This window comes from Lytechinus pictus, chromosome 13 (genome assembly GCF_037042905.1).
Source record: "Lytechinus pictus isolate F3 Inbred chromosome 13, Lp3.0, whole genome shotgun sequence".
Classification (NCBI taxonomy): Eukaryota; Metazoa; Echinodermata; class Echinoidea; order Temnopleuroida; family Toxopneustidae; genus Lytechinus; species Lytechinus pictus.
This window is the reverse complement of record NC_087257.1, coordinates 29,464,416-29,491,544: the sequence shown is the minus strand read 5'-3', so window position 1 is coordinate 29,491,544 and position 27,129 is coordinate 29,464,416. Positions and strand designations below refer to the sequence as shown.

Sequence of the window (27,129 nt, the reverse complement as noted above, 5' to 3'; positions counted from 1 at the left end):
ATTCAAATAATTATGCCAAAATGATAAAATTTAAGTAACATTACCCTGAAATTTCATAAAAAATTGGATAAATAATAATATAATTAAGTTATTGAATTTCAAATTTAGCATTTTGTATAGGGGCCTATATAGACATAATGAGCTTATATAATGCAGGGAAGTTGATGATACCGTTTTGCTTGTTATCTTTTCTTACTTTTTTTATAACTGTTATGTATACCGAAAGTCCAATATTAAAGAAATCTTGATATATCATAAAGGCCGCAGAAATCGAGGACTTATATGCGGCTGTCGCGAGTTGATCAGTTTCTGAAAGTTGTCAGAGTAATGAATATTGTCTTGTAGTTTAGCGCCATCTTTTGGCAATTTTCTTTTCAACTCGGATTTCGTACGCGTGTTTACACTTGTTATATATGAGAAAATTGTAACCGCGTCGTTGTGTACAAAGTGAGCGTTTGGTGAAACGACTAAACGCTAATTTTTGCTCAATATAAACGCGCAGGGTTATTGTCAGATATTCATTTGCGTAGTCCCACACATGCAATCGTACGAAAATGGAAGCTGACTAGGAACAGTTATTTTAAGAAGTTTTTACGCTTTTGTGATGGCATCGACAAGTCAACAGAATGAAGAAGAACCAGGGAGTTCGTCTGTCCTTAATCCAATCGAAGAAGTTAGGAATATGACTTGGGGAAGTGAATTGAAAGAAGATGTTTTCTCGCGATGGTCGCAAGGTAATTTTTTTATGAATATGATTGCTCATTTGCTGCTTGGCCTGGGGACCTAGTAAAGGCACTCTAAGCACCAAGGCTATTAATTCCTGTGTTAAAAAAGTGAGTGCACGCGAATTAAATGTTGGACTTAAATTACTAGATCTTACCATGGAGCTCCATGACAAAATCTGTTCTTAAATTAGACTCTAGATATTACTAAATTGAAAAAATGTATAATTTTTTAGTACTCGCCTGGTCTTTTCTTGGGGTATTGAAGCCTTTTTGTCCAGAACTTGCTCAACTTTTGCGGCAAATTTTGTCGCCATAGGGTTGTGCACATTCTCGTTTAATACTGGTTGTCACGTGACACGGCAATGTCGTTAGGCTGTTTGGCCTGTATTCAAGGCGGTCTATCCGTTATGATTTTATATTGAATGAAGCTAATTCCATCAGGTATAGCTAGGCCCCTATCAAGTCAAAATCGATACAGGGATCGAGAGGGGGGGGGGGGTTGTGGAGCCAAAAATTTCCCAGTCACATGGTATGAAAATTATATTTTTTATGATTGTCCACGATCATTAGGGCAAACCCGTGTGTGGCAGTACGGTAGCATGATGAGTAAAAAAATAATAAAATAAAAGAAAGAAAGAGGGCCAATGTAGGCATACATGGCGCGTGGGAATAAAGTTGCTTTATATGTTCCAAGCGAGTGAAGCAAGCGAGAAAAAAACTTTTCGTGCAAATCTAAATTTGAGATAGATATCTTAACTTACACTTTTCCTTTTCTTTTCATTAATTCCCTTCATTTCTTTTTTATCTTGGTTGTTGAACTTTCGGGGGCCCCTAGGCCTAACCCTTCCATCGTGTACCCCCAGTGCAATATCAGCAGGTGGGTCTCGATAACTCTGGATATTTAGCAATTAGACCTATTTATAGGAATATAGAAAAACATAACGTTAATGTTTTGACCCCTTCCCCCCAAAAAAAGGAAAAACAATTATAAACTAAGTTATATACATCCCCCTTTTCTCATTTCGCTTTTTATTTTCTCTATTCCCTCCTTATTTTTTTTTTTGGGGGAGGGACCTTTTCGGGGGGCACCGCCCCTAGCTACGCGCCTACCAGATGAAGAGGCGAGCGAGCAAAACCTTTGTCACTTTTATTACAAATATCAATTTTGCAATAGATTTTGACATAACATTCAGAATTATTCTCGCATGCATTTTTCTTTCCTTTTGCTTTTTTATGGCCTTTTATTTCTCTTCCCTTTCTCTTTCTGTCTTTCTTTCTTTCTTTCTTTTCCTTCCTTCATTCCTTTTCTCTTATCCCGTTTTTTTTTTTGTGAAATCCACTGGACCGGGGATCAAGGGCCAGCCTGCATGCCCCCGGCGGTTTACGCCTCTGCCGTGGATGTAAGCTATATATACGCATGATCTTAATCTTCATTATGATTCAAACTATATAGAGGCGCATCCAAGATTTTCCAAATTAAGTAGGGGGGGGCGGGTGAATTTTCTCAAGTAAAATTTGACAACTCCCAAAAAAGGTTCTTACTAAAAAAAAAAAAACCGGTCATTATATTGTCTCGCGTAAAGTTTGACAAGTTATAAAAAAATGGTCACTCAAAATGAAAGTCATTTTGTCCGCGTAATATTCGGCAAGCCCCCCCCCCCCCCCCACAAAAATAAGAAAAGGGAAAGTCATTTTGTCCACGTGATATTTGGCAACCCCCCCCCAAAAAAAAAAAAAAAAAAAAAAGGTTTTAACTATAGCAATGATCGAAGGTCATTTTGTCTCGCGTAAAATTTGACAATTTTTTTATAAAGTTGTCACTAAAAAGAAGGTCATTTTTTCCACCATTGATTATATTTGGCAAGCCCCCAACCCCCACCCCCATAAAAAAAAGTTTGTCCCTAAAAGTGATGTATAGAAAGTCATATTGTTAATTTGTTCCCAGTAAAATTTTGAATTTGGCAATTAAAAAAAAAGGCAAAAAAGAGAAAAGAATATGAACGAAATATCCCCATTACAAATAATGCTGTACGTGATTCTCATGAGGGGGGGGGGGGCACATAACTAGTATTAATAACATATTTAATTCCAAAATGTTTACTATAAATCTCAAAAGGGGGAATGGGCAGAAATGCTCACCCCAACCCCCCCCTCCCCCCCCCCCCCCGCCACTGATTCCAATCAATAATGACTTTTCTCTGCAATACTGATGCTTTGAAATCAAGATACTGAAGATTGATACGCTTAACATAAATTATGAACGTCTGACAAAAAGATAACCAACCGATCACCTGACCGATCAGCTGACCAGTACGCGTATCACTTCGGAGTTGATCACTCGTCGCAGCTGTGTGGAACGCTCACCGAAAATCAACAAAAAGGGCCTGAAATGTAAGTTGAACAATAATCGATTTTAATTTCAACTATTTTTACAACTAAATAAAGGTTTGCCGTCCGAATGAAAGGTATATCGGATAACTCTAACTTGTATTAAGGTGTACATTTACCAAAGTCTTGGGTTGGAAATCAGAACAGCATTGTCCAACCCATAATTTGGGTAATGTCGCCTATGAGGTCCATACATGTTAATGTTTGGACCTCATTGGTACTAGGAGTGAGTAAAGGCGGCTTTAGTAAAGATACGCACTTTGTTTAAAACGATAAAAACTATGCCAATCTCCATATTTGAACAAATTATCTTTCACTTTTTTGTGGCAAACATTCAAAGATCATTAACCAAGAAGAAAACATCACAAAACTCACTCATACGAAAATCCCGTCGTGTTTTCCGAACACCTCTTGATTTCGCCACCCGATGTCGAGACGAAGGGGTCCTAAACTAACTGTTAAAGCTACGCACTCGATTTATCATGCAAAAAAAAGTATTTCCTGTGCCTCAATCTCTTCTCGTGTGTGTGCGCTCGTTGTGTACAAAGTCAATGGGAGATGAAATAAACGGCAGTGAATGGAGCGGTGACTTAACAGTAGAGGCGCACGGCCAATATGGGAGACTCTCTCCAATAGGGGAGACAATCTCCCACATTGGAGACTTGCTTTGCAAAAGGACAAAAGAAACAACACCAACAAAAGCATGATTTTTTCCACCCAAAATGTTGTCTCACTGAGGTCAGAAGCCCATTTGTTTTGTGTGTGATTGACCTCAAAAATCCTTAATCCTTATCAAAACAAAAGTAGATGGTGAATTTTTAAAGTAGACGGTGAAAAGGGGTAATTTTTCATGAGGAATCTCCTTATCACATTTTTATTTGCCGCCAAGGTAATCCTTTTGCAGCAAATGTAAACAAAGGAAATTGGTTTCTGAAATTGGATACCCAAATTCTTTACAAAAGTCTCTGATATTGGAGATAATCTCCCACATTGGAGACAGTCTCCAATATTTGCCGTGCGCCTCTACTGCTTAAACCAGGAATGGCAGGATAATGCCATATGTTCATATTATTATAGGGTAATATAAAATTAAAGCGAATATAACTCAAAAATTCCAAACATTTGTGGGTTTCCTCTGCAATAATTACAGATTTACTGCAGCCTTTGACTTTGTTGAAAAAATTGAATAGGAATCGTTTGTCGCTCTGCGGTCACAGTTCCACACACAGAGTGCACATTTGCCATTAAAAACTACATATGCGCGATGAGTGGTATGTAGCTTTAGCCTTAGGTTCTCTTGGTCAGGTCACTCAGTCTCAGGTGTATTCTAACCTTTTCAAGATGTGTGTATTGTGTGTTGCTTGATTCATCAACATGGCCTGAATAGTTTGAAATAAAAACATGTGATTTTGTTTCTATTGTACTTTGTAGGTTTTGTATTCAGTGATGATGAGCCTATGGCGCTGCTGCAGTATGAAGGAGGTCCATGTGCAATCATTGCACCTGTTCAAGCATTCATCATTAAGAACTTGCTTTTCAGCCAAGAGAGCCAGTGTGAAGATGGCTCAGAAAGCTGGAGACAAACAAATGGTAGGATTTTTTACTGCATCGCTAGCTAAAGGAATTGACAAAGATGCCAAATAATCTCTTCTTTTTTTTCCTTTTTTTTTTTTTGGTGCTTTTGGAGGGGGTTATTTATGCAGCACTGCAAGTTTCCTTAACTTAGAAAAAAATAATTTATACTACTTTTGAAAGATGAATATTTTTTTGTTTTTTTTTAAGTCATCACCATTCTGTTCTTCATTGCCATTTTCATCACATGAATTATCATCATCATCTTCTCATGATCTGCAATTCTGCATTATCAACATCATTTAACCTCCTACTGAAACAGAATTTGAAGGAAACAAAAATTAGAACTTTGACCATTGTGAGCTCTTTTCTAATAGAATTTTTTTTTTATTCTTTCCTCGGCCCTATTTTTCAGGCAGACAGATTGTGAGGTCTGCATTTTCATCAGTATCTTCATTATTATAGGTATAATATAAGTAACTAGTATAATTTTCATTTTAGTCATTATCATTATTATTACAAAGCTGCCAATTAGTAGGATTTTATCCAAAGGGCAAAGTGACTCTAAATAGTATTATTTTTTTTCCTTCGAATTTTTTTTGAAACATCTCAAAATTATGATTTTTTTTTATTTGGTATTTTTTTCAAAATTTTAAAGAAAAATTGGATTTAAGGCTTGAAAATTAAATCAAAAGAAATAAGATATATGATTTTTTCACAATAAAGGTTGGCAGTCGTGTATTATATTGATTGTCAATTGTATTTATGACCATCAATGTTATTGTAATCATTATCATCATCGTCCCAGCTACTTGAATTTTGCTAGTTTTCCTTGTTGTATATTTCAGGGGACCAACGGAAGCACCTGCTACTCTGTGCAATGCAGGACATCATCTGTTCAGTGTCCAATGGAAACTATATATTGGTCTTACAAGAAGATAAACAGGAATTGACCATAGAGAATGTAGCTGGATCGTCAGATGGGGAACCCACTCATGTCACCTTCCATAGAAATCTCAGGTTAGCTCTTGTGATTGTTTTTGTCTCGCCTGCATAGCAGAGCGAGACTATAGGCGCCGCTTTTCCGACGGCATCGTCGTCAACATTGAAATCTTAACCAAGGTTAAGTTTTTGAAATGTCCTCATAACTTAGAAAGTATATGGACCTAGTTCATGAAACTTGGATATAAGGGTAATCAAGTATTACTGAACATCCTGCCTGAGTTTCAGGTTACATGACCAAGGTCAAAGGTCATTTAGGGTAATTGAACTTAGACCAATTTGGGGGAATCAATATCGAAGTCTTAACCTAGGTTAAGTTTTTGAAATGTCGTCATAACATAGCAGAGCGAGACTATAGGCGCCGCTTTTCCGACGGCATCGTCGTCAACATTGAAATCTTAACCAAGGTTAAGTTTTTGAAATGTCCTCATAACTTAGAAAGTATATGGACCTAGTTCATGAAACTTGGACATAAGGGTGATAGTGTATCACTGAAGATCCTGCCTGAGTTTTAGGTCACATGACCAAGGTCAAAGGTCACTTAGGGTCAACAAACTTTGATCATGTTGGGGTATTTGTGGCATTGTCATCATAACTTTAAAAGTTTATGAATCTACACATGTAATTCATGAAACATAGATGAATGATTATTTTGCACACGTCTTAGGTTACATAATCATAGTCAAAGGTCATGTTGGGTCAATGGACATAGTATTTTATTATCATATGAGTGTTTTCTTTTGTGAATAATTATTCAATAACTGTTTTCAAAGTCATCACTGCTGCTATGTTGAATCGCATAATGCAGGCGAGACAGCCAGAGGCGTTCCATTTGTTGCATAATAATCCGCTTTTATATAGCGCTCAATACATCAGATATATTATTAACCTGGTCATCCCCGCACACAATGCATGCACATCCTCCACTCCCTGGGGAGTATTCGGAATACTCCCCATGGAGTGGAGGATGTGCATGCATTCCAGTCAGTCACTGGTAAGGCACACACTGTACTTGACAAGCTACAATGACTTTCACATCCTACCAGGTACCCATTTAGCACCTGGGTCAAGAGTGGCAAATTGTGGATTAACACCTTGCCAAAGGACGCTAGACCGCGGTGGGATTCAAAGACACGACCCTCTGTTTGCAAGGCGAGAGTCAGAACCACTACACCACGGCTCTTCTACGAGTGCATTATACCAAATTCACTTTGAACAGCACCAGTTCAAGACCTCGGTCCCATTTCATTAAGATTTGTTATAATATCTGTAACAATTTACTGTCATCCAAAAGTTTATGGATCTAGCTCATGAAACAAATATAAGAGCAATCAATTATCAGCGAACATCCTGTCCAAGTTTCAGGTCACATGACCAAGGTCAAAGGTCATTTAGGGTCAATGAATGTAGTATTTTACTATGATATGAATTGTGTTTTTTTATAACTATTCAATAGTTGTTTTTCAAAGTCATCCTTGCTGCTATATTGAATGGCGTAATGCAGGCAAGACTGCCAGAGGCGCTCCACTTGTTTGATTTCATTGCACTCACACTGCAAAGCTGTAGTCAATTCATTTGTAATGCACCCATTTATGCTTATATATCTTTTTCTTTTCAGAATACAAACCTATAAATCTGAAGATGAGCTCCGGGGTGCTTTGATGACAACATACCATATGTTTGTTGGGGATGGGGGTGTTCTTCTCTTTCTTTACTCGGTGTTACTAACAAAGGTGAGAGTTAGTGGGACTGAACCTGTTTTTACTTTACTTTATGTTTGAGAACTTTTATTACGGTATTCCTTGCCAGTCATTAAAAACCTTTTTTATCCTAAATGCGTACAATTTATACTCCAGATGTACAGATGGGGAGGGGGGTCCATGGACTTCCAAAAAGTTTCAGATATTATACTATTTTCTGAATATTTGTCAAAATTTACAACAAAATAAGATCCTTTGAGGGCTACCAAGTCACCCTGGTTGTGAGTGATACTCTCTAAAAATTGACTTATTTCCAAGTGAAAAACTGCAGGCATTCAACATTTCCCAGATTTATACATTAATTTCTATCATTGGCCTGTGTATAGTTGAGAAACTCAAACATCTCCCTTCTTCCTTAGTAAATTCTTCCTGAAAAGTGAATATGAATGTTGGCAGCTCTGTTCTTTTATTCTTGTATTAAAAAACTTTTAAGGAATTTTTTCCACTATGCCATGTCAAGCCCCCTAAATTTTGGGGGGCTCATTACCCCCACAGATGTATACATTCAGTATACTTCAATGTATATACTTTGCATTCAATGTACTCGCTATATTTCTTCAGCTGTGCTTTGGAAAGATAGCTACAACTGGGATTCCTTCGAAGCAGCAGTTTGCCCATCATCTTCATTAACATTGCTTATCTGATTATTGTAATCTCATTGCAGGGCCTTGCTGTAATACAGGATGAAGTAGAAGATGCAAATGAGCCTCTCATTGATGGCATTTATGGGCATGGAAAGTATGTTTCATGGATACAATATATTTCTAAAGGACAAGTCCACCCCAACAAAAATTTGATTTGAATAAAAAGAGAAAAATCCAACAAGCATCAAAATTGGATGTAAAATGAGAAAGTTATGACATTTAAAGTTTTGCCTACTTTTCACAAAATAGTTATATGCACAATTTAGTCACATGCAAACGAGAGAATCAATGATGTCCCTCACTATTTCTTTTGTTTTTTATTGTTCGAATTATACATTATTTCAATTTTTTAAGATTTGACAATATGGACTAACTTGACTGAACCATAAAGTGTTCAATAATAGTAATTCAACATGTTCAGGGAGAAATAAAACTTTTTTTCACAGGACAATGAGGAGAAAATTAGAATTTTTCATATTTCATATACCTTAATAAAATACAAAAGAAATTGTGAGTGAATGATGTCATCAGTTCCCTCATTTGCATACCGACCGGGATGTGCTTATAACTGTTTTGTGAAATTAAGCGAAACTTTAAAATGTCACAACTCTCTTATTTTACATCCGATTTTGATGAAATTTTTAGTGTTATGATTGTTGGAATTTTCTGTTTTTATTCAAATCAAATTTCTGTTGGGGTGGACTTGTCCTTTAATATTGGGCAATTCTATGAAGTAATCGTTTTTTTTTGTATTCCTGACCCACGTTTTATGGAATAGTATTCAACCATTTTGTGTGCTTGCTTAGACCTTGCTAATTTTTTATTGGTGTTGATTTAGCACCTAAGAAAGGATCACCAGTCGTTCGTAAATTTTCTCATAACTTACTGTACGAACAGCTTTTATGTAACGCCCACCAGGTTACTTTTAAATCAGCGTTATTAGAGCATGGTGTCATCAATCGATCATTTGACATTATTGATTGACATTATTGATTAACAATTTTTGTCACATTCTTTTATTAAACGTACATTGACTTTTGGATTGATAAATTGATTTTGGAATGTAACATCAAAATAGTCAGTTATTCAATTAAGCACAACTATAAATCTATGGAAAGCCATTACATGTTCAACCATATTACTATGAATCAATTCTGAATATCATATCTCCTTTTGTTAAATAGGTTATGCAGTTATGCTCTTTTTGTTTTACCTTGTAAGATGAATTGAATTCTGCCTACTAGCTGCTATGATCCTAAATAAAGCCATACTACTACAAAGTATCAAGTCTATACAATATATTTCTTTTCATTCATTTTCCAGTCAGTGTTTGATAAACCTGATGGTGACTGGTCGGGCTGTTTCAAACGTCTTTGATCATGAGAAAGATGTAGCTGGTCTACGTAAGTATTAATGAGTATTATTCTTTCTTAAGGCCACCGTACACCTTACGATCTGCAGACCTGCCAACCAGTACGTTTTAGCCGTATTGAGTACGTTTTTGCAACCAAAATACTGCAGTACGTTTTTTCTTTGAAAAATAATTTTTTTGTTAAAAAAAAAAAAAACTAAATCGTAATTTATTGAGAAAAATAATCTCTATATGTCTCTATTTCATAAAACGTGCACAAATATGGTTATTAGATCAATGTAATTTCAGGTAACTTGTTTTTTTTTTTCAATCATTTTGTTCAAACCAGGGTGAAGATATACACATGTTTTAATGTTTTTTTTTTTTCATCTGCAAGAGCAGTGCGCATTTTAGCTTGCATGCAGCTTGAGCGCCGTGATGAGCGAGTGCGCCAAGCATTTTATTATGAAATACACTTTTTTTTTGAAAAATACAGTTTTTTTTATCACAGAATACAGTTTTTCATTCCCAGAGGTTGGCAGGTCTGGATCTGTCTACGACCCGATTTTGGAATAAAACATGTTCTAAATCATCTTACGAATACCTATGATCAAATCTGTGACTATGCTATCATATCCTTATGAGAATAAAAGTGGATTTAATATGTAGTCGTAATGACGTCATAGCAATCGTACGATTGGCTTCGATTTGAAATCTAATTTGGCCCTTACTAAAAAAATAAAGGCTTTTAGTCATCCAAATTTGGTATATTATATTACTTATAGTTAGTTGAATCTTAAAAATATATTTTTCATTCACATTTTCATAAAATGAGCAAAATGCAATTTGTACTAAAATGTGATCGTGGACCAGTTTTAATGTGTTTGGTGGCCTTTATATAGTGCTTAAAACTTTGTCACAAGTCTTCAAGCACTCTACAAATGATGTAGCATTATTACCTTGGCTTGCACTGAGCAGCTGGTACACACATTGCATTTCAAGGAATCAATTCCTACCGGGTTCCCATTCACCTCACCTGGGTTGAGTGCAGCACAATGTGGATCAATTTCTTGCTGGAGGAAATTACAACATGGCTGGGATTTGAACCCATGACCCTCTGTTTCAAAGTCAGAAGACTAATCCACTGGGATACAAAGTTCCACTTAAAGTGGAATCCAACCTTGGCCATAAAATGTTGTGTTGGGAAGGAGAAAATGAATTGAGCAGAATGGTGAAAGTTTGAAAGAAATCGGACAAGGGATAAGAAAGTTATAGCTGCTTTAAAATTGAGAACACTAAGATTATGTAGATTTCAAGTTGGCAACTGGGTAAGTAAATTATGACAAGGGGCATTGGACAACTTTTCCATAGGCCATGTACTTAATTATCAGGGATTTGTGGTTTTCTTCTAATAACCCATTCCCCTGGGGCCGTAGGCCTAATCTAAATATAACCCAGGTAGTATATTGTTTTATGTCCTTGTGAAAGAAAAATATAATTTGAAATAAAACTGAAGGGAAAAATGACATTTTAGCCTTGTTATGTATTGGAGTACATGAAAGAGTAGTCCTTGCCTTACATCACTATGACATCAGATATGCGGCCAATTTGAAGTATCCGTGATTACCAATATTTACAACTTTTAAAAATTCATAACTTTCTTATTCTTTGTCTGATATTGTTCAAACTTTCATCTATCAGCTTATCTGATTTGTCTTTTTCCTTTAAAAACAAGATTTTATTTGGGTTGGATTCCTCTGTAACATACAATATTCAGTACAGAGGGTATTTTTTCACCATTTGTCTGCTGATAACAATCACTACTGACGAAATTTTAGACTGTTGATTGACTGAGAAGCACTGACTGTTACTATGTAAATTGTCAGATAATGGTTATTTGTCGGTGCTGTCAACTCTCATGAAATGATCTTTAAATTATATTGGATGTCTCAGAATGGAATACCAGAAATATTCCAAGAGTTTGGGAAAATATTCCATGAAATAAAGTCATCCAAAAATTATTATTATCTATCCCACCCCCTCCCCCCCCCCAAAAAAAAAGGGTGGTGAGAAATTTTGATTGAGCAAGTCATGTCACTTACCAAATGGCATCATCACTTCGTAATATCAAATTTGATTGTTGAGATGCGACATACATGTATTTCATTATGACGTCATTGAGAATCATTGTGCTCTCTGCTGCGCATCACATTGGATTCATAGTTATACGCGTTGTATATTTCACGCATTAGCGCATGCGCACTAATCTGTTGAATACGGTCTCATATTACACAGCAAGTTTCGTACAGGAGCCTATGAGACATTAGTCGGATTTCATCCCTTTTTGGGATGCGCTCTGGGCAATTGATGCAGACCAATATACGTTTTTAATGCATCGCTAAAACACTCTATATAGATAATAATGTTCGTTATTGCTTATCTGAGTATCACTACCCAGACTCTCTATCGTATCTCCAAGCCAAATTCCCAGGGTTTTTTTCATCTCAGAGAAACATAAAGATGTTGGTGGTGTGACACCTGGTGTCCCGGGGGGGCCACTTACATTGACGAGTGGATACCATGCGCGACCAAAAAAACAACGTAAGAAGGATGTCTTTTTCAAGATAGGGCACGTTAGGTACGTAACATGATAAGAGTGTCAAAAACACAAAAATAATGAAAAAAGGGTATCTATTTCGCTAGGAAAGCTACGTGTTTAGGGTCAAATTTGCGGGGATGATAAAACAAAATTAAAATGTTTTTATAAAGGATGTCCTTTTTGCCCCAACACTACGTGTTTAGAGTCCCGATTTGCGCGAGGTGAGGAAGGTGGGGCCATACTAAACCAAATGGTGTCGTAAATTAGGTAAAACCGACGACCGACGGACGCGTGACACAACAATAAAATATCGCTGTATACTTTGTATTTCGGGGAATACTTGCCAAGAGTATAGTTTTGTTTCCAATACTTGTTAAGGGTAGGGTTTCAGACGCCAATACTTGTTAAGGGGTGCATTTTCAGAACATGGAAAATACGTGTTTAGGGTGCTTTTCGAGACCCCGTGGTCGCGCATGGTATCCACTCGTCAATGGAAGTATTATAATATTATGTATTTTATAAAATTACATGACACCTCTTTTGTTATAATATAAATTACATGGCTGTTTGATATGTATTGAATAAATACCCATGTTATCATTTTGTTTCAGAAATGAAAGGTATCTCAAAGCAGTCATTGATTGGGTTTATGACGATTCTGGAGAATCTTAAATATTGTGAAGTAAGTATTAAAGGTCCAGTATACCGTCTAGTGTAAATAAATATAACATTTAAAGAAATGCACTGAAAATATGGAAATGAGATGTAAAGTTTTTTTTTAATCTTGACCTTTTGAAGCCTCACTCATTTGCACATCGCTGGTGATAAACATGTATGCAATTGAAAGAGCTTATGTCACTCATTCATTTTTCTTTATTTTAAAGTAGGGGCTACTGTAATATCAAACATATTCTTCTCCAGTAGTGTAGAACTTGGTATGTGAGATCATTGTTATTATATTTCATGATGATTTTTAGGAGCTCTCCTATCCTGAAATCTTGACAGCTTTTATAAGTTAGACACAAAATACATTTCTGATTTGGCAATGTCAGGCACAATATGCATATGTGTACAGTTGAGAATCTGTCTCGTTTTAAAATAACATACATACTTTGCAGGGAGGGGGGATGCATGGGGGCTGAGGGCAATTCCGGCCCAGAAATGCTTAAAAGAGCCCTCGAAAAAAAGAATTTTAAAGCCTCGGAAAACCCCCATTCACTACATTATTAAAGTTTAGTAATAATAATAAAAGGGTTCCAGGAGCTTGTTAGTTTGTTACCAAATATAAAGTCATCACACTAAATTGTTAAGAATTCAGGATAACCAGTTGTGTTTTTTAATCCTATCAATAGTTGTTGGGAAACCATTTCATAATCATAGCTTGTATATTTTGTTTTGTCTACTTTATTTACCAAATCACCTGTCTTTGTTTAGATAACACTGATATTAAGTCAACACTTTGCCACATTCCTTTTTTGGGGTGGGGGAGGATAAGTGGGTAGGTTTTTTTTATTATTATGGTTGTTATTTTGTCTTTTTTGTGTAACTAACTTGTGTTTATGTGATTTGCAATCACCTTATAATCATTTGTAAATTTTGTGATTTATTTCAATTTGTTAAAATAAAAACAGAAAAAAAAATTGTTAAGAATTATTTCTGACTGCAGGAACATTGTGTGGTATACCTAGACAAATGGCAAGTATGTAAATTCTTATACCAACTTTATATGTATATCTATTATGTCTTGTATTAATATAGGTTGGAACACTTTTAAAGAGTCCAGTTTACCCTATTTGGTTGCTTGCTAGTGAGACCCATCTTACAGTTTTCTTCTCTCAGGTAAGTGGAATATATTGAGTATGGATCTATTCACATAAATATGAAATCAACTATAATTTGATATCATCATTTATTTTCACTTCTTGCACAAGTAAATTGTAATATCATTTGATTTCTCGTCATGCAGGAGTTACCAAGAAGTAGAAGTAGTTATGATAAATTTTTTTCACTTACCATTTTCTTTCATTTATTGAAGGAGTTTGCGCTGGTCTCAATTGAAACCTGTGTACATTGTAGTATTACTTGTATTTACCATTTTCTTTCTTTTATTGAAGGAGTTAGCGCTGGTCGCTACTGAAACCAAGTGGGAGAAAGCAAGAAGAGTCTTCAGCGAGTACGATACTGAAGGAAGTGGTTTTATCCAATGTGCCATGCTACAGAGTGTCCTTGAGGCCCTAGAACTTGTAGCTGTGCCTGAATAGTAAGCAATATTACTACTTTTTAAACCTTAGCTTATCAAACAAATATCAAGTAAAGGAAGTGGTTTCATCTAATGTGCCATGTTTCAGAGTGTCCTTGAGGCCCTAGAACTTGTAGCTGTGCCTAAATAGTAAGCATTATTTCTTCTCTTTTTTAACCTTATCAAATCACTGAAGTAATTGCTGGTTCCTTTTGTTTTACTTTGTAAAATGAATTGAATTCCGCCTACTGGCTGCTATGATCAATATATAAAGCCGTACTATGGAATTTTGGAGGGTTCTGTGAACCAATATGTCAGTGATTTCAAAGGTAAACACAGTCTTGGCCAATCACATGCAAGGATTTCAGAAGCTTATAACAGTTTGCTTCATGATATCCTAATCATTGCATCTTTACCCGTAACATGCTAGTATCTCTTCCACTTCCAGTACAGTTGTTTTAATCGTTTCCTGTTTCTTTTTGTATCTCCTTACAGTGTTGAGTTCATGACCCAACGTCTAGACCCTGAGAAGTGCGGTATTGTCCTTCAGAATACATTCATGGCTGAGTTCTTTCCTGATGAGGTATTAGCTAAAACAAACTTTTGTAGTCACAAATTGTTCAAAATTTTGGCAAAGCTCAGCAGTAATTTGTGTGTAAATGAAGGAAGATCATAAAACAGCTATGTTTTCTGTTTTTGTCTCACCTGCATAGCAGAGTGAGACTATAGGCGCCGCTTTTCCGACGGCGACGGCGGCGGCGACGGCGACGGCGGCGGCGGCGTCAACACCAAATCTTAACCTGAGGTTAAGTTTTTGAAATGACAGCATAACTTAGAAAGTATATGGACCTAGTTCATGAAACTTGGCCATAAGGTTAATCAAGTATTACTGAACATCCTGCCTGAGTTTCATGTCACATGACCAAGGTCAAAGGTCATTTAGGGTCAATGAACTTAGACCATGTTGGGGGAATCAACATCAAAATCTTAACCTAAGGTTAAGTTTTTGAAATGTCATCATAACTTAGAAAATATATGGACCTAGTTCATGAAACTTATACATAAGATTAATCAAGTATCAATGAACATCCTGCTTGAGTTTCACATCACATGACCAAGGTCAAAGGTCATTTAGGGTCAATGAACTTTGGCCACGTTAGGGGTATTTGTTGAATTGCCATCATATCTCTATAAGTGTATTGGTCTAGTTCATAAAACGTGGAAATAAGAGTAACCAAGTATCACTGAACATCTTGTGCGAGTTATAGTAGTTTTCAAAATCAGCACTGCTGCTATATTGAATCGTGTGATGCAGGTGAGACGGCCAGAGGCATTCCACTTGTTTGATATATGTTCTATGTTTTACTTGAGTGACTTTCATGTAGACCTATATTTGATGTATTTATATTTCTTCATCTTTTTCATTGCGTTTCGAGTTTTTTAATCGTTTTTTTTTTCTAGGAATCTACATGTATGATTACAAGCTATGCTTTTTAATAGGTTCCTCATTTTTCATATTATTCAATTACTTCAATTACAATCAGTTTGTTAAACAGTGAATGTAATTATTCTCATGATGTTCAAGATTAATTGTTGTAGAAATGGTCTACAGATAATAGTTGAGATAGCTGTATTATATCCTATGACATGTTTTACCATCATTTGTAAAATATTAAACTATATATGGGGGAACAAAATTTAATTGTATTTTCATCTCTCTCTCTCTCTCTCTCCACAGCCTGACAGGTTATTACCAGAGTACTTTACAGTGTATCATTACAATGGTATAAGGAGATCAAATCCACATTCTAAAGTAAGTTTGATCTATATTTTGTCTTTGTTATTGCTTTGCTCAACTTTCCAAATAGTGTTACAGACTGATTGGATCATGCTAAGCATTTTCCCCAGCTCAGATATATTGCTTAACTAGTTGGAGGTATGGCTAGTGCAGGTTTTTTAGATTAGAAAATGTGAAAAAAAAATTATCATTACTAATAATTTTTTTTTTGGGGGGGGGGTTTGATTAGAGGGGGTGTCCACTAGCTGATCAATTATTCTTCATAGAACGATCTGTGATTTATCTTAATATCAGCTTATTATTAACTAGTCACCATGCTTTTAACTATATACTAAATCACTATTAGGCTGGGATTAAATTTATCATAGTGTTTAAAGGAGAATGAAACTCTTGGAGCAAGTTAGCTTTTGTGAAAGCAGAAAAATCAAAGAATAAGATCAACAAAACTTTGAGTAAAATAGGACTAGCAATAAAAGAGTTACGAGCATTTGAATGTCGAGATCACTAATGCTATGGAGATCCTCCCATCGGCAATGCGACCAAGATCTGTGATGTCACACACGTACAACTCTCCCATTTGGACACTGAAAATATACCCCAAAACATATCTTTTTGCTCATTCTAATCATATGACAAACGATTCATCAATGATATAATGTTGTGAAACCTCTGTACTTGTCCTCTCATAAAGAGAACACCTCACCTTGTGATAGACTCTATAACAGTGAGAATATACGTGAAATAAGTACTAAAGTAATGAGGGAGTTGTACGTGTGTGATATCACAGATCTTGGTCGCATTGCCGATGGGAGGATCTACATGGCACTAGTGATCTCAATATTCAAATGCTCATAACTTTCTTATTATTCATTGAATCTTCCTCAAACTTTCAACAATATGTTTCTTTGATTTTTTTCTTTGATATGGATTCAGCTGGTTTCAAGGGTTTCATTCTCCTTTAATGAATACATGTATTTATGAGCACTCTCAATCCCATCAACTCATGCGCTCATGTAATTCAGTCACTGGACCAAGATTTTGATTGGTATTTCACTTATGCCATTAAGTCAACTGTCTTGTTAAAAAATTTCCCTGCATTAAGAAGAAAATAAGCACGTTTAATGGGAGCATTAGTTGCTGAAAGTGATGTGCTTGTCAAAAGTAATGACATTTTTTATATTTATTTTATCTGTTAAGAAAATACTTTGCAAATCTGGTTGATATATATTCATTATTTATATATTACTGATGTGTTATTTCCTTTATAAGTTTGAATACCAGTTTTCATCTCTTATTCCATTTTATCCACAGGTGATGTTTCTAAAGGGTAGAGGCTCCGCCCCCAACCCCGGTGAGCTGGAGGTCCTCACGGAAGCTACACCCCTTAAATCTTGCCTGCGGACAAAATGGCCGACATTCGAGGCCAATTGGGAAAACAATGTGAACCCGTCTATCAATTGATGCTACGCATAGAAGTGATAGAACTGTAGACCGTAAATTATGTAAATATAGACATTTTTATCATATGTGTACAGTCTTTTTTCAAGACGTGTATATACTACAACCACCGAATGCGGAGTCAGTTGGTTTTGTTCTCAGATCATCAAACATTACTTCGATCTGAGTCTTTTGAGCTGTTATCAGTTTGGTCTTACTGAGTTAGATTAACTCAACAGCTTTTCGATCCAGTAAACCACTTGGAATAATTGTTCATATCTGAAATCAGCTTGGAGCGGTGTGGCATTGCATTAATTGCCCTTCCAAACCTTTGTCAGGTTAGTGCACCCTGTGGCACAAAGCCTAGCAATCGATCGTAGAACAGGTTTGATGATTGATTGTATTGACCAGAGTGATCAATTGTAAAATCAGTTTTACAGACCCAGAACGTTACAGTGCAACTAGACTTATCCATGGATCCACTGCATATCTTTAAATCATCATGGAAATGGTATTAGGAATCAGAAGACTTGTCAACTATCGTTTCTGGTAGTTTTCCCACTAGTAAGGAGATTTCCCAAATTAAATCAAATTCAGATCGTCTTCAGTTAATTTGAGGAATTTTTTTTTTTTGGTTGAAATGTTTGGAAAGCAGGAAATAATGATATTGAAATGCTTTGATTTTTCTTTGATTTATTGACCATGAATGAAGGGATGAAACTAAAATTATTTTAGTTTACAATATATCATTTTTTGGCAAATTGAAAATGCCCAGTCTACCCCAACCCAAACTTGATCTGAATAAAAAGAGAAAAATCAAACAAGAGTTATGGCACTTGAATGATAAGCTTTGTTTCACAAAATAGTAATATACACATAATAGTGTTATGCAAATTAGGAAGCTGATGATATCACATGTTCATTGTTTCTTTAGTATTTTGTTATATATCATATATATGTATTTTACTTTAGCCTCCAATAATGTAAAATTAATTTTACTCAACATTGAACATTTATGATCACCATAGGTGTAACTTATTTGAGGAGTCAGTCAAAAGCTTATTATAATATTTATGGAAATAGGAATATTTGATGTTTCATTTAAAATGAAAACAGGTGGGTGTCACTTTTGTTACAGCAATCTTAACATATTCATTAAATGCAACTCAATGTTTGAAAAAGCGAACAGAGAAAACAGAGAAAATGTAGTCACACTTTGTAAAAAAAAATACCAAGAAAACTCCAGGCATATTATTTGGCACTTCATAAACACCTCACCTGTAAGCCGTGTATAACTTCTTAAAAAATTAATGAAACACCACTCTGGGGGCTATTTTAGAGTGGATTATTAGATATACCCCAAGAAAAAGCTATACATGACACGGTGCTTCTATTTGTATGATACATGTAAGTGTGTGCTGTTATTGTACAAAATATCTAATGGTTTAGGTCTTTTGTATTCAAGAATCCATGTTAATTGATCATTGTCAAGACAAAAGAATTTGGTGGTGATTTGATTTTTCATACTGCAAACTCTACATTTTTTATTTATTAACCGTTGTACATATATTATGATTTAATTGTTTTGTCTTCATTCTGCAAACTTGTAGATACTGATTACTAATAACAAATGCGCAATTTCTATAACAAATATGTTACCAGCCGATCCAATTTAAGAATTTCAGTATCTTTTATCTGTTATTGCAAATTTGTTAGTATAACAATTTTTATGAAACGGGACCCAGGTATGGTTGTATTACTTGAGAAGTAAATTTTGGCTGAACTATAATCAATTCAATCAATCAATCGAAGGAATCAGTCCTGGGATCAATCACTAAGCTTTATGTAACAGGGCCCAGGTAGCCATTTCATAAAGCTGTTATAAGTTAAGAGCGACTGGTGAACCTTTCTTACGCTAAATAGTCACCATTGAACATTTAATGGTGTCAATCATCTACCAAAGAAAGGATCACCAGTCGTTCTTAACTTACGAAAGCTTTCTGAAACACCCACCAGGTTTATTCTTTCAGATTTCTTGGGTTATTGAGAGTGCACAAGTTTTCTATCCAAGAAAAATAGAAATTTTGCAGCACTTTAGAGATGTGTCGTTATTATGATTCACTTGAAGTGACCAAAATATAAAAAAAAATCATAGCCAAGATTTATTTTTCTCTCACCTCATCTTAAGGCACCAATGTCATTATATTTGTATTCATGTAATCAGTGTACATGTAGCTCCTGTTTGGAGTTGTATATTTTCCTGTCATTAAAACATGTGTATAGTTGTAAAATAATAATGTTAAATTTAACAACCGAAATGTGGAAAGGGAATTTAGTATGTCGTTGTTTGTGAACCATGTGCTTCAAGCATGTGTGTATGTGGGTCGTTGTGGCCCGGTGGATTAGTCTTCTGACTTTGAAACATAGGGTTGTGGGTTTGAATCCCAGCCATGGCGTAATTTCCCTCAGCAAGAAATTCATCCACATTGTGCTTGCACTCAACCCAGAAATGATTGGGTATCAGGTAGGAATTTATTCCTTGAAATGCCACCGCGCTGTAAAAGGCTGCGGGGCTAAAGCCAGGGTAATAATATCCAAGTCCTTTGGAAGTGCATAGGGGCGTTATGACTTACCGGTAATGTGATATGTGCTATACAAGAACTGTGTTATTATTATTCAAAGCATCCTTTCCAACTTCCTCTTGCCATTCACAAAATATTAGGCTGTATTTGGTGGGTGGGTAGGTGAGTGAATGAGTGACTTATTAAGCATTTGATTTGTAGATTGATTGATTGATTGAGTGAGTGAGTGAGTGAGTGAGTGAGTGAGTGTGAGTAGAATGAGTGAGTGGCTGATTAAGTGTTCAATTCAGACATACATAGATCAATTTGTTATGAGGTTAGAGTTGCCTTACTAAATGTTTTGTTAAATACCTCATTCATAAAGCTCTCTTAAAATTTTTATATCGCCCCTAAATAAAAGTTCAGCAATTTGAAGACCCTTTTCGTTGAGGAATTAAAATATTTTCACCATTAACCACATCTATAAGCCAATTCGGAATTCCACTATGCGCATGATCAGATAGGAAGGTCATTTGTACTAAAGTGACATGGTGGTTTAAAATTTAATGAGATAAGCACCAACTTTGATGTCTTGATTATTCATATATTCTTTTTAATTGTGTTTTTCATTTACATCCACAAAAAAAAACAATGTGTCCACGAACGACTGGTATTTCACAGTTTGCTAGTACATTGTACAGCATGCTATAATATGCATTCAAAGTAGAAATGCAACAAAATAGCGTTCGTTGGTGTGCTATGTTAGTCACCTGGTCTATTCAATTTCTTCATCCTGCTATGTAAGGCATGCTTACATAATATCTGCTTTGAAATCTGCCTATCACAATGATAGAAATGAAAGGTCATTTGACCAAAATTGTCTATGAAGTAACTACCAACTGGTCTATTAATCTCTATTAAAAAGTTTGGTTACAATTGTCTAATCCTGTGTTGGCCTCATGGGAGGAATGATTCTGATCAACATGTGTGCAGCATTGATTCAAAGGTGTCAAAATAATTCTGCACTGTAGGAACCAAACAATGGAATCAATTGTACCATTGCTCTTTTCATACACGTAACATCATATTTGAAGTCTAGAGACTATCCTCAGTGCAAATCACCATTAGTGTAAAGGAGATTTTGCAAGTGACAAATATATCTCCGTATAGACAAATGGTGTTTATATTTCATTCTTGTCTGGTGATATCAAGAATATGCTAAGGATATTGGACTTTGTAAGGAAGTGTCAATCTGTGTTATATTTAGTTGACTGGATGGAAAATATCCAATGGAATGTCTTTGGGTTTGACCATGAACCCTACCATGGTTAGACAGCTTTCAGTGTAACTTCTGTGTGAATTAAACCGTCAGGCTGAGGCGAAGTCGAGGAAAATGTCTCTTGAAGATTGGTTAATGCTTTCAAATGCAATACATCAACTCTTATGTTAACATTACTCTTTACAGCAGGTTTCCAATTGGACCTCATTGGTACTAGGAGTGGGTTTTCATTATACACTGGCAATTTAACATCATTGACTTTGATTAATCTCACTGGATGACTGATAGCCACTTGAATCAAGATGAATATCATGATGAACGCTACCTCTTCCGGTGATGACCGAGGGTCGGGAGGTCACCATGACCCGGGTCAATCTCCAGAAAATCATACTCATTTTAAAGTCAAGGTATATTAATTCTTACATTCTAATAAAAGAAAATGTGGAAAAGGGCCCAGGGGCCCGTTGCAGAAAGAGTTGCAATCAATTGCAACTCTTAAAATCATGCGCAATTTGATTTTCTACCAATCAGCAGCGCGCATTTGGGACTTGCGTTTAAACGCAACTCTTTCTTTAACGGACCCCAGGAGTGACAGTGCTTTTCACCCATATTAAAACCGCTGTCTCTCCTTGGTCCATATAAAGGGCAATTATCCCTTTTCAACCTTCCTTCTGTAGCATGAGGAGGGATCTGTGAAAGCACAGCACATGAGGTTATATTTTATTTTATAAGTTAAAAGAAAAATTCATAAGCCTACAATGTAGTTTTTAAAAAAAAATTCTGACCACATATTCATCAGAAATGCTGTTGAAAGTGCTTACAAGATTTTTCCACTCGGTAATTGTGCCTATATATCAGAGGTTATAAAGCTATGTTATTCATGATTGAGGCCTAATGAGAAAAGATTCTCATTAGCATATTGTATCATAAATTCAGAATGTTGACGTATTTGATAATGAATAGATATAGGCCAATTAACCACACTTGATACTATGATTGACATATACTTTATTTGTGTTTATTAACGAAGACCATTCGGTGTTACAAAATATACCACATGATTCATTTTAGTGAAAATAACGGTCCATGGTAATTCCTGGACCGTGTGCTGTTTATGAATGTTGTATTAGGACCCCCCCCTATAACATCAGTCATTTAGTATGGGAATCTACACACAATTAGCTGTCTGAAAGTAGATTTTATCCCCTAGTATTTTTGTCATCCATTTTGCATCACCATTTTAATGATCACTATCTATTCATCTACAACAGAGAGTTGAGTATGAGACATCCCCTCCCACGTTGCTTGCGATGTCTATTGGGTGTGTTGCTGTGCTAGTTGCCACAGTTTTAGGCTGTGTTTACATGTGCGCAGACTGTGATCCATGCATCACATGTCTCGATGGGGAGGAGCCTAGCCTCTCAGATGAACAAATGACGTCACTGAAGAGACACGATGCTCTCATACACAGGTTATAATTTTGACATTCAATCTCCAAGGGGGGGGGTGATATGAGAGTAAATTCAGGGGTAATGTGTATTTAATATTCCTTTGAAAAAGAATGATTTCGGGTGTAAATTTTGGATTAAAATGGGGGTGAAGATTTGTACTATCACTCATCTTGGAATAATCTAGAGTTGATTGTGTTTTAACATCAATTTAAACTTTTTCTCTCAACAAAGAAACAAATCTAAAGAATTACCTCAAAATTTTCGGCTGCTTACTGCTGCCTTTGAAAAATTTTGAGGTAATTCTTCTGATTTTTTTTCTTTGTTTTGAGAGCAAAAGTTTCAACCATAATATGTTATTTTCAACCAACACAGATGAACTTTCATGATCTTAATTGTATATTGTTGTTACCTTTGGATTGTTTATTCTCACTGACATTGAGTCAAAATAGATGCATTCCCCCAATATTTACATTAAATTATTTTTCTCATTCACTACTTAAAAAATAGACTTTTCACTCATATTCTTTACAGATAGTAAATCAAAATTGATTATTTGACAATGTTTTCATATATGATTATTAAAAGGGAATACAGTTTCCTGAAATGCCTAACCTTAAATCCAACACATTTTGTCATGTTTATATAGGTTCACCCAGTATCCAGAACTTTTGCAACGGGAAGAAAATCAGAAATATATTGTACAACTAACAAAGAAACAACTGGAAGATATACACAAGATATATTGTTTCTACTTTGTGAACATTCCTTCTGATCGTAGGAGAAGAGTAGATACATTTCAGATCAAAGATGGTAGGCTTAAATATTTTCTTCATTTCATTTTATGAAATAGTATATAAGAGAAGAAGAGGTAGTAGTATTACTACTATGAATAGTGATACTAGTTGTTGGTGGTGTTTTAGTGGTTGTAGGTTTATCAGTAGTGGTAGCAGAAGTATTGTAATAATACTTGTAACAAAAACAATAGTAGTAGTGCCAGTAATATTACTACTACTACTACTACTACTACTATTACAACTACATAGTGAATTGTGAAGTGAACAGAAAGACTATAATAATTCAAGCCTTAAATGGCTTAACAGAGACAAGTTTTGACACCTTCAGGAGAGCTTCTGTATTCCACGGTGGGGATAGTAGTTTTCATCATTATCATGGTCACCATTTCAAATGGTTTTCTTTGATAAGTACGTATGTACATCATCATTTGACCAGGTTTCCTATACCATGTTTAGATATATCTCTTGAAGGAAGCTCACACAAAACTCTGCAAAGGAGAACTCTGTCCGATGGCATGGTAAGACATCATGATAATACAGTGAATCATTCCACACCCAAACCACTCCCAACCAGTGGACAGACAGAGACAAGTACCACAAACCATCTTCCTATAGACACCACTGAGGATGTGAATGAGGTAACAGTATGTATTTTATTTTCATAATTTCATTGTCGAAATTTTTACAGAGGAATCGTAATCACATTGACTTATTTCCATCTTGTAACGACAGCAATAAGTTGATGATTAAAACCCGATAATATTGAAGAATAAGTGGAAAAGGGAAGGAATTCATACAAACATAAAAGTACAAATAAAAATGTAAGAAGGGGTAGACATGGAAATGGAGGTAAATGTAAAGTACAGAAGTAGAAGTAGCTGTAAGAAATTAAACAAAAACTTACTACAGACATACAGTAATAGATGCAAATATAAAGATAGAAGTAGTTTTAACAGCAAAAGTTGTAGAAGTAGTAGAAGTAAAAGTACTTGATGTAGAGGTAGTTGATAAAGATGCCATAGAAGGAGTAGAAGTGGAATTAGAAGCAAAACTAGTAGATGGAGAAGTTGTTAATGTAGAGGTAGTAGATGTAGTCTAAGTAGTGACATAGAAGTAATAGATGTAGAAGTAGTAGATGTAGAAGTAGTATATGTAGAAGTAGTAGATGTAGAAGTAGTAGATGTAGAAGTAGTAGATGAAGAAGTAGTAGATATAGAAGTAGTAGATGTAGAAGTAGTAGACATAAAAGTAATAGATGTAGAAGTAGATGTAGAAGTAGTAGATGTAGAAGTAATAGATGTAGAAGTAGTAGATGTAGAAATAGTATATGCAGAAGTAGTAGATGTAGAAGTAGTAGATGAAGAAGTAGTAGATGTAGAAGTAGTAGATGTAGAAGTAGTAGATATAGAAGTAGTAGATGTAGAAGTAGTAGATGTAGAAGTAGTAGATGTAGAAGTAGTAGATGGAGAATTAGTAGACGTAGAAGTAACAGATGTAGAAGTAGTAGATGTAGAAGTAGTAGATGTAAAAAATAGTAGATGTAGAAGTAGTAGATGTAGAAGTAGTAGATGTAGAAGTAGTAGATGTAGAAGTAGTAGATGTAAGCATGAGAGAATAAGTAGATGTAGACATAAGGGATTACGAAAACAGAGAGACTATGATAAACTTTCAAGAAACTCTGTGCCTCTGTTGTAATAAAATCTGCAATGCTAATGATTCCATCTTACAAACAGAATTTGCCAGTAGATCGCTTGACAAGGCTGAAGCTTATGCTTATTCAGCGAGCTAATTCTACAGCACAATCATCTACCCAACTTAAACCCAGTCAAGTTATACAGCCAAGAGATTCCCCCCTAGCTGAACAATCATCTACCAAACCAATGGAGGAGACAGGGACTCCTGCAAAAATGACCTCGATTGGATTGAAAAATGAAGAAGCAATAGCAGATAGTTCTACAGTTGGGACACTCTTAGAGTCATCTAATGTGAGTAGAAACCAAGCTGGAGTTGATGGAAGAGAGACAACTTCTGATGAGGATTATAAAGGGAGAAAACGTAGAGATGAATTTGAGGATGAACCCGATGGTGAACTGGACAATGATGAAGCTGGCCATGTTGATGGGAGCGAGGATGATAGCTGGAGCTCTAGCGAAGAGGATGTTGCACTATGTTCCACCAGAAAAGTTGCATATCCAGTCGTTCTTTACATCAATGCAGATGGGAACTTGGTCCAAATTATTCAGGTAATAATGATTTGAAATTCTAAAATGATTTGGCTTACAGGAGAATGAAACCCCAAACTTTTCTACTTTACATGCATTTGAGGTGAAAATCCTCACAGTATTTTATTAAAAGTTTGACAAAAATGGACAAATAATAAAGTTATGAATACAAATTTGAAATCCAGAATAGCTAAATCAATGGAACTTCTTTTAAAACTTAGCAATGTCAATTATTCTATCTAGTGAGGTGGTATGATGTAAGTTGGTTCCTTTCAAAATTGTTTTTACTCAATTGACCTGATGAATCCCGTTTTCTTAAACATTTCTTTATTTTAAACTGATTCTTATATATTTGTTCTCATAATACAGGCATAATTAGAGAGGACAAGCAGAACCTCCCTTTATTGCCATTAAGTTGAAGAAGTAAAACATGTCAATACGTCGCAATCGTTCTACACATTTGTACATAATACCTTAAGGATATTCTTTTGTCCAAAAGTGCATTTGCAGGAGGAATAATGAAGAACAGTGTATTTTCCACCAATATGGTTCATCATGTTTGTAATTGTGGTGATCCATTTCTTCAAGCCAGCAAACTCTGACCTTTGAATTTTTGAATAATTTTGGTCATATTTACAATTACTTGTTTCATTCTTTAAAAATAATCACTTTTTTTCTTCAGAGTGAATCCTATGACCAGTCTCTTTCCAACGAACGATGTGCACAAGAATACCATACAACCACCAATGGGAATCTGACCACAACATGTCTGACTACATACACCCTTAAACAAGCCTATGCATTGAATCTTGCAACTCTTCAGTTTGGGAGAGAAATTATTAAAATGACCCAGTGCACGCCAGTGACTTTGTTTTAGTGTAGTACGCAACAAAATATGACATTCTATTATTTGAATAAACATGGTTAATTGTTCATTTCTGTTGGTATATCATTTCACTAAAACTTTGCTTAAGATAAGACAGATGAGAAATATTGATAAAATGGGAAGGGAGAGAGAGATAAAAGACACACTAAAAAGAAGAGACATGATAGATTGAGCATAGGGAGAGAGTGGGAGAGGGGGAGATATAGAAAGAAACAGAAAGAGAGGGAGAGAAAGAGAGGAGGAGAGGAAGTGAGAGGTTAAAAATACATGGGATTCACACACGCAGAAACGTGAGAGAAAGTCAAATTACATACAAAATTTACCCTGAAAAGTCGTATATAAATAAATAATAATATAGGATTTGTATAGCGCACGTATCCACCTTGCTAGGTGCTCACGGCGCTCCTATATTACCCCGGCT

At 35.5% G+C, this 27,129-nt stretch overlaps 2 protein-coding genes across 2 annotated transcripts; both read left to right on the top strand.

Annotated features, from left to right (window-relative positions):
* Positions 1-305: 305 nt before the first annotated feature.
* On the top strand, positions 306-19,841 carry LOC129275159 (ubiquitin carboxyl-terminal hydrolase MINDY-3-like). The gene is made up of 12 exons (XM_064108666.1): positions 306-734; positions 4,545-4,703; positions 5,534-5,705; positions 7,306-7,420; positions 8,112-8,185; positions 9,415-9,494; positions 12,653-12,723; positions 13,800-13,880; positions 14,156-14,301; positions 14,776-14,863; positions 16,019-16,093; positions 17,390-19,841. Exons 1-12 carry the CDS (start codon positions 605-607, stop codon positions 17,537-17,539), a joined length of 1,341 nt encoding a protein of 446 aa, XP_063964736.1. The 5' UTR covers positions 306-604; the 3' UTR covers positions 17,540-19,841.
* A 189-nt stretch (positions 19,842-20,030) lies between these two features.
* On the top strand, positions 20,031-26,756 carry LOC129274201 (uncharacterized). The gene is made up of 6 exons (XM_064108665.1): positions 20,031-21,762; positions 22,627-22,826; positions 23,453-23,616; positions 24,057-24,238; positions 25,334-25,843; positions 26,505-26,756. Exons 1-6 carry the CDS (start codon positions 21,658-21,660, stop codon positions 26,697-26,699), a joined length of 1,356 nt encoding a protein of 451 aa, XP_063964735.1. The 5' UTR covers positions 20,031-21,657; the 3' UTR covers positions 26,700-26,756.
* The last annotated feature ends 373 nt before the right edge of the window (positions 26,757-27,129 follow it).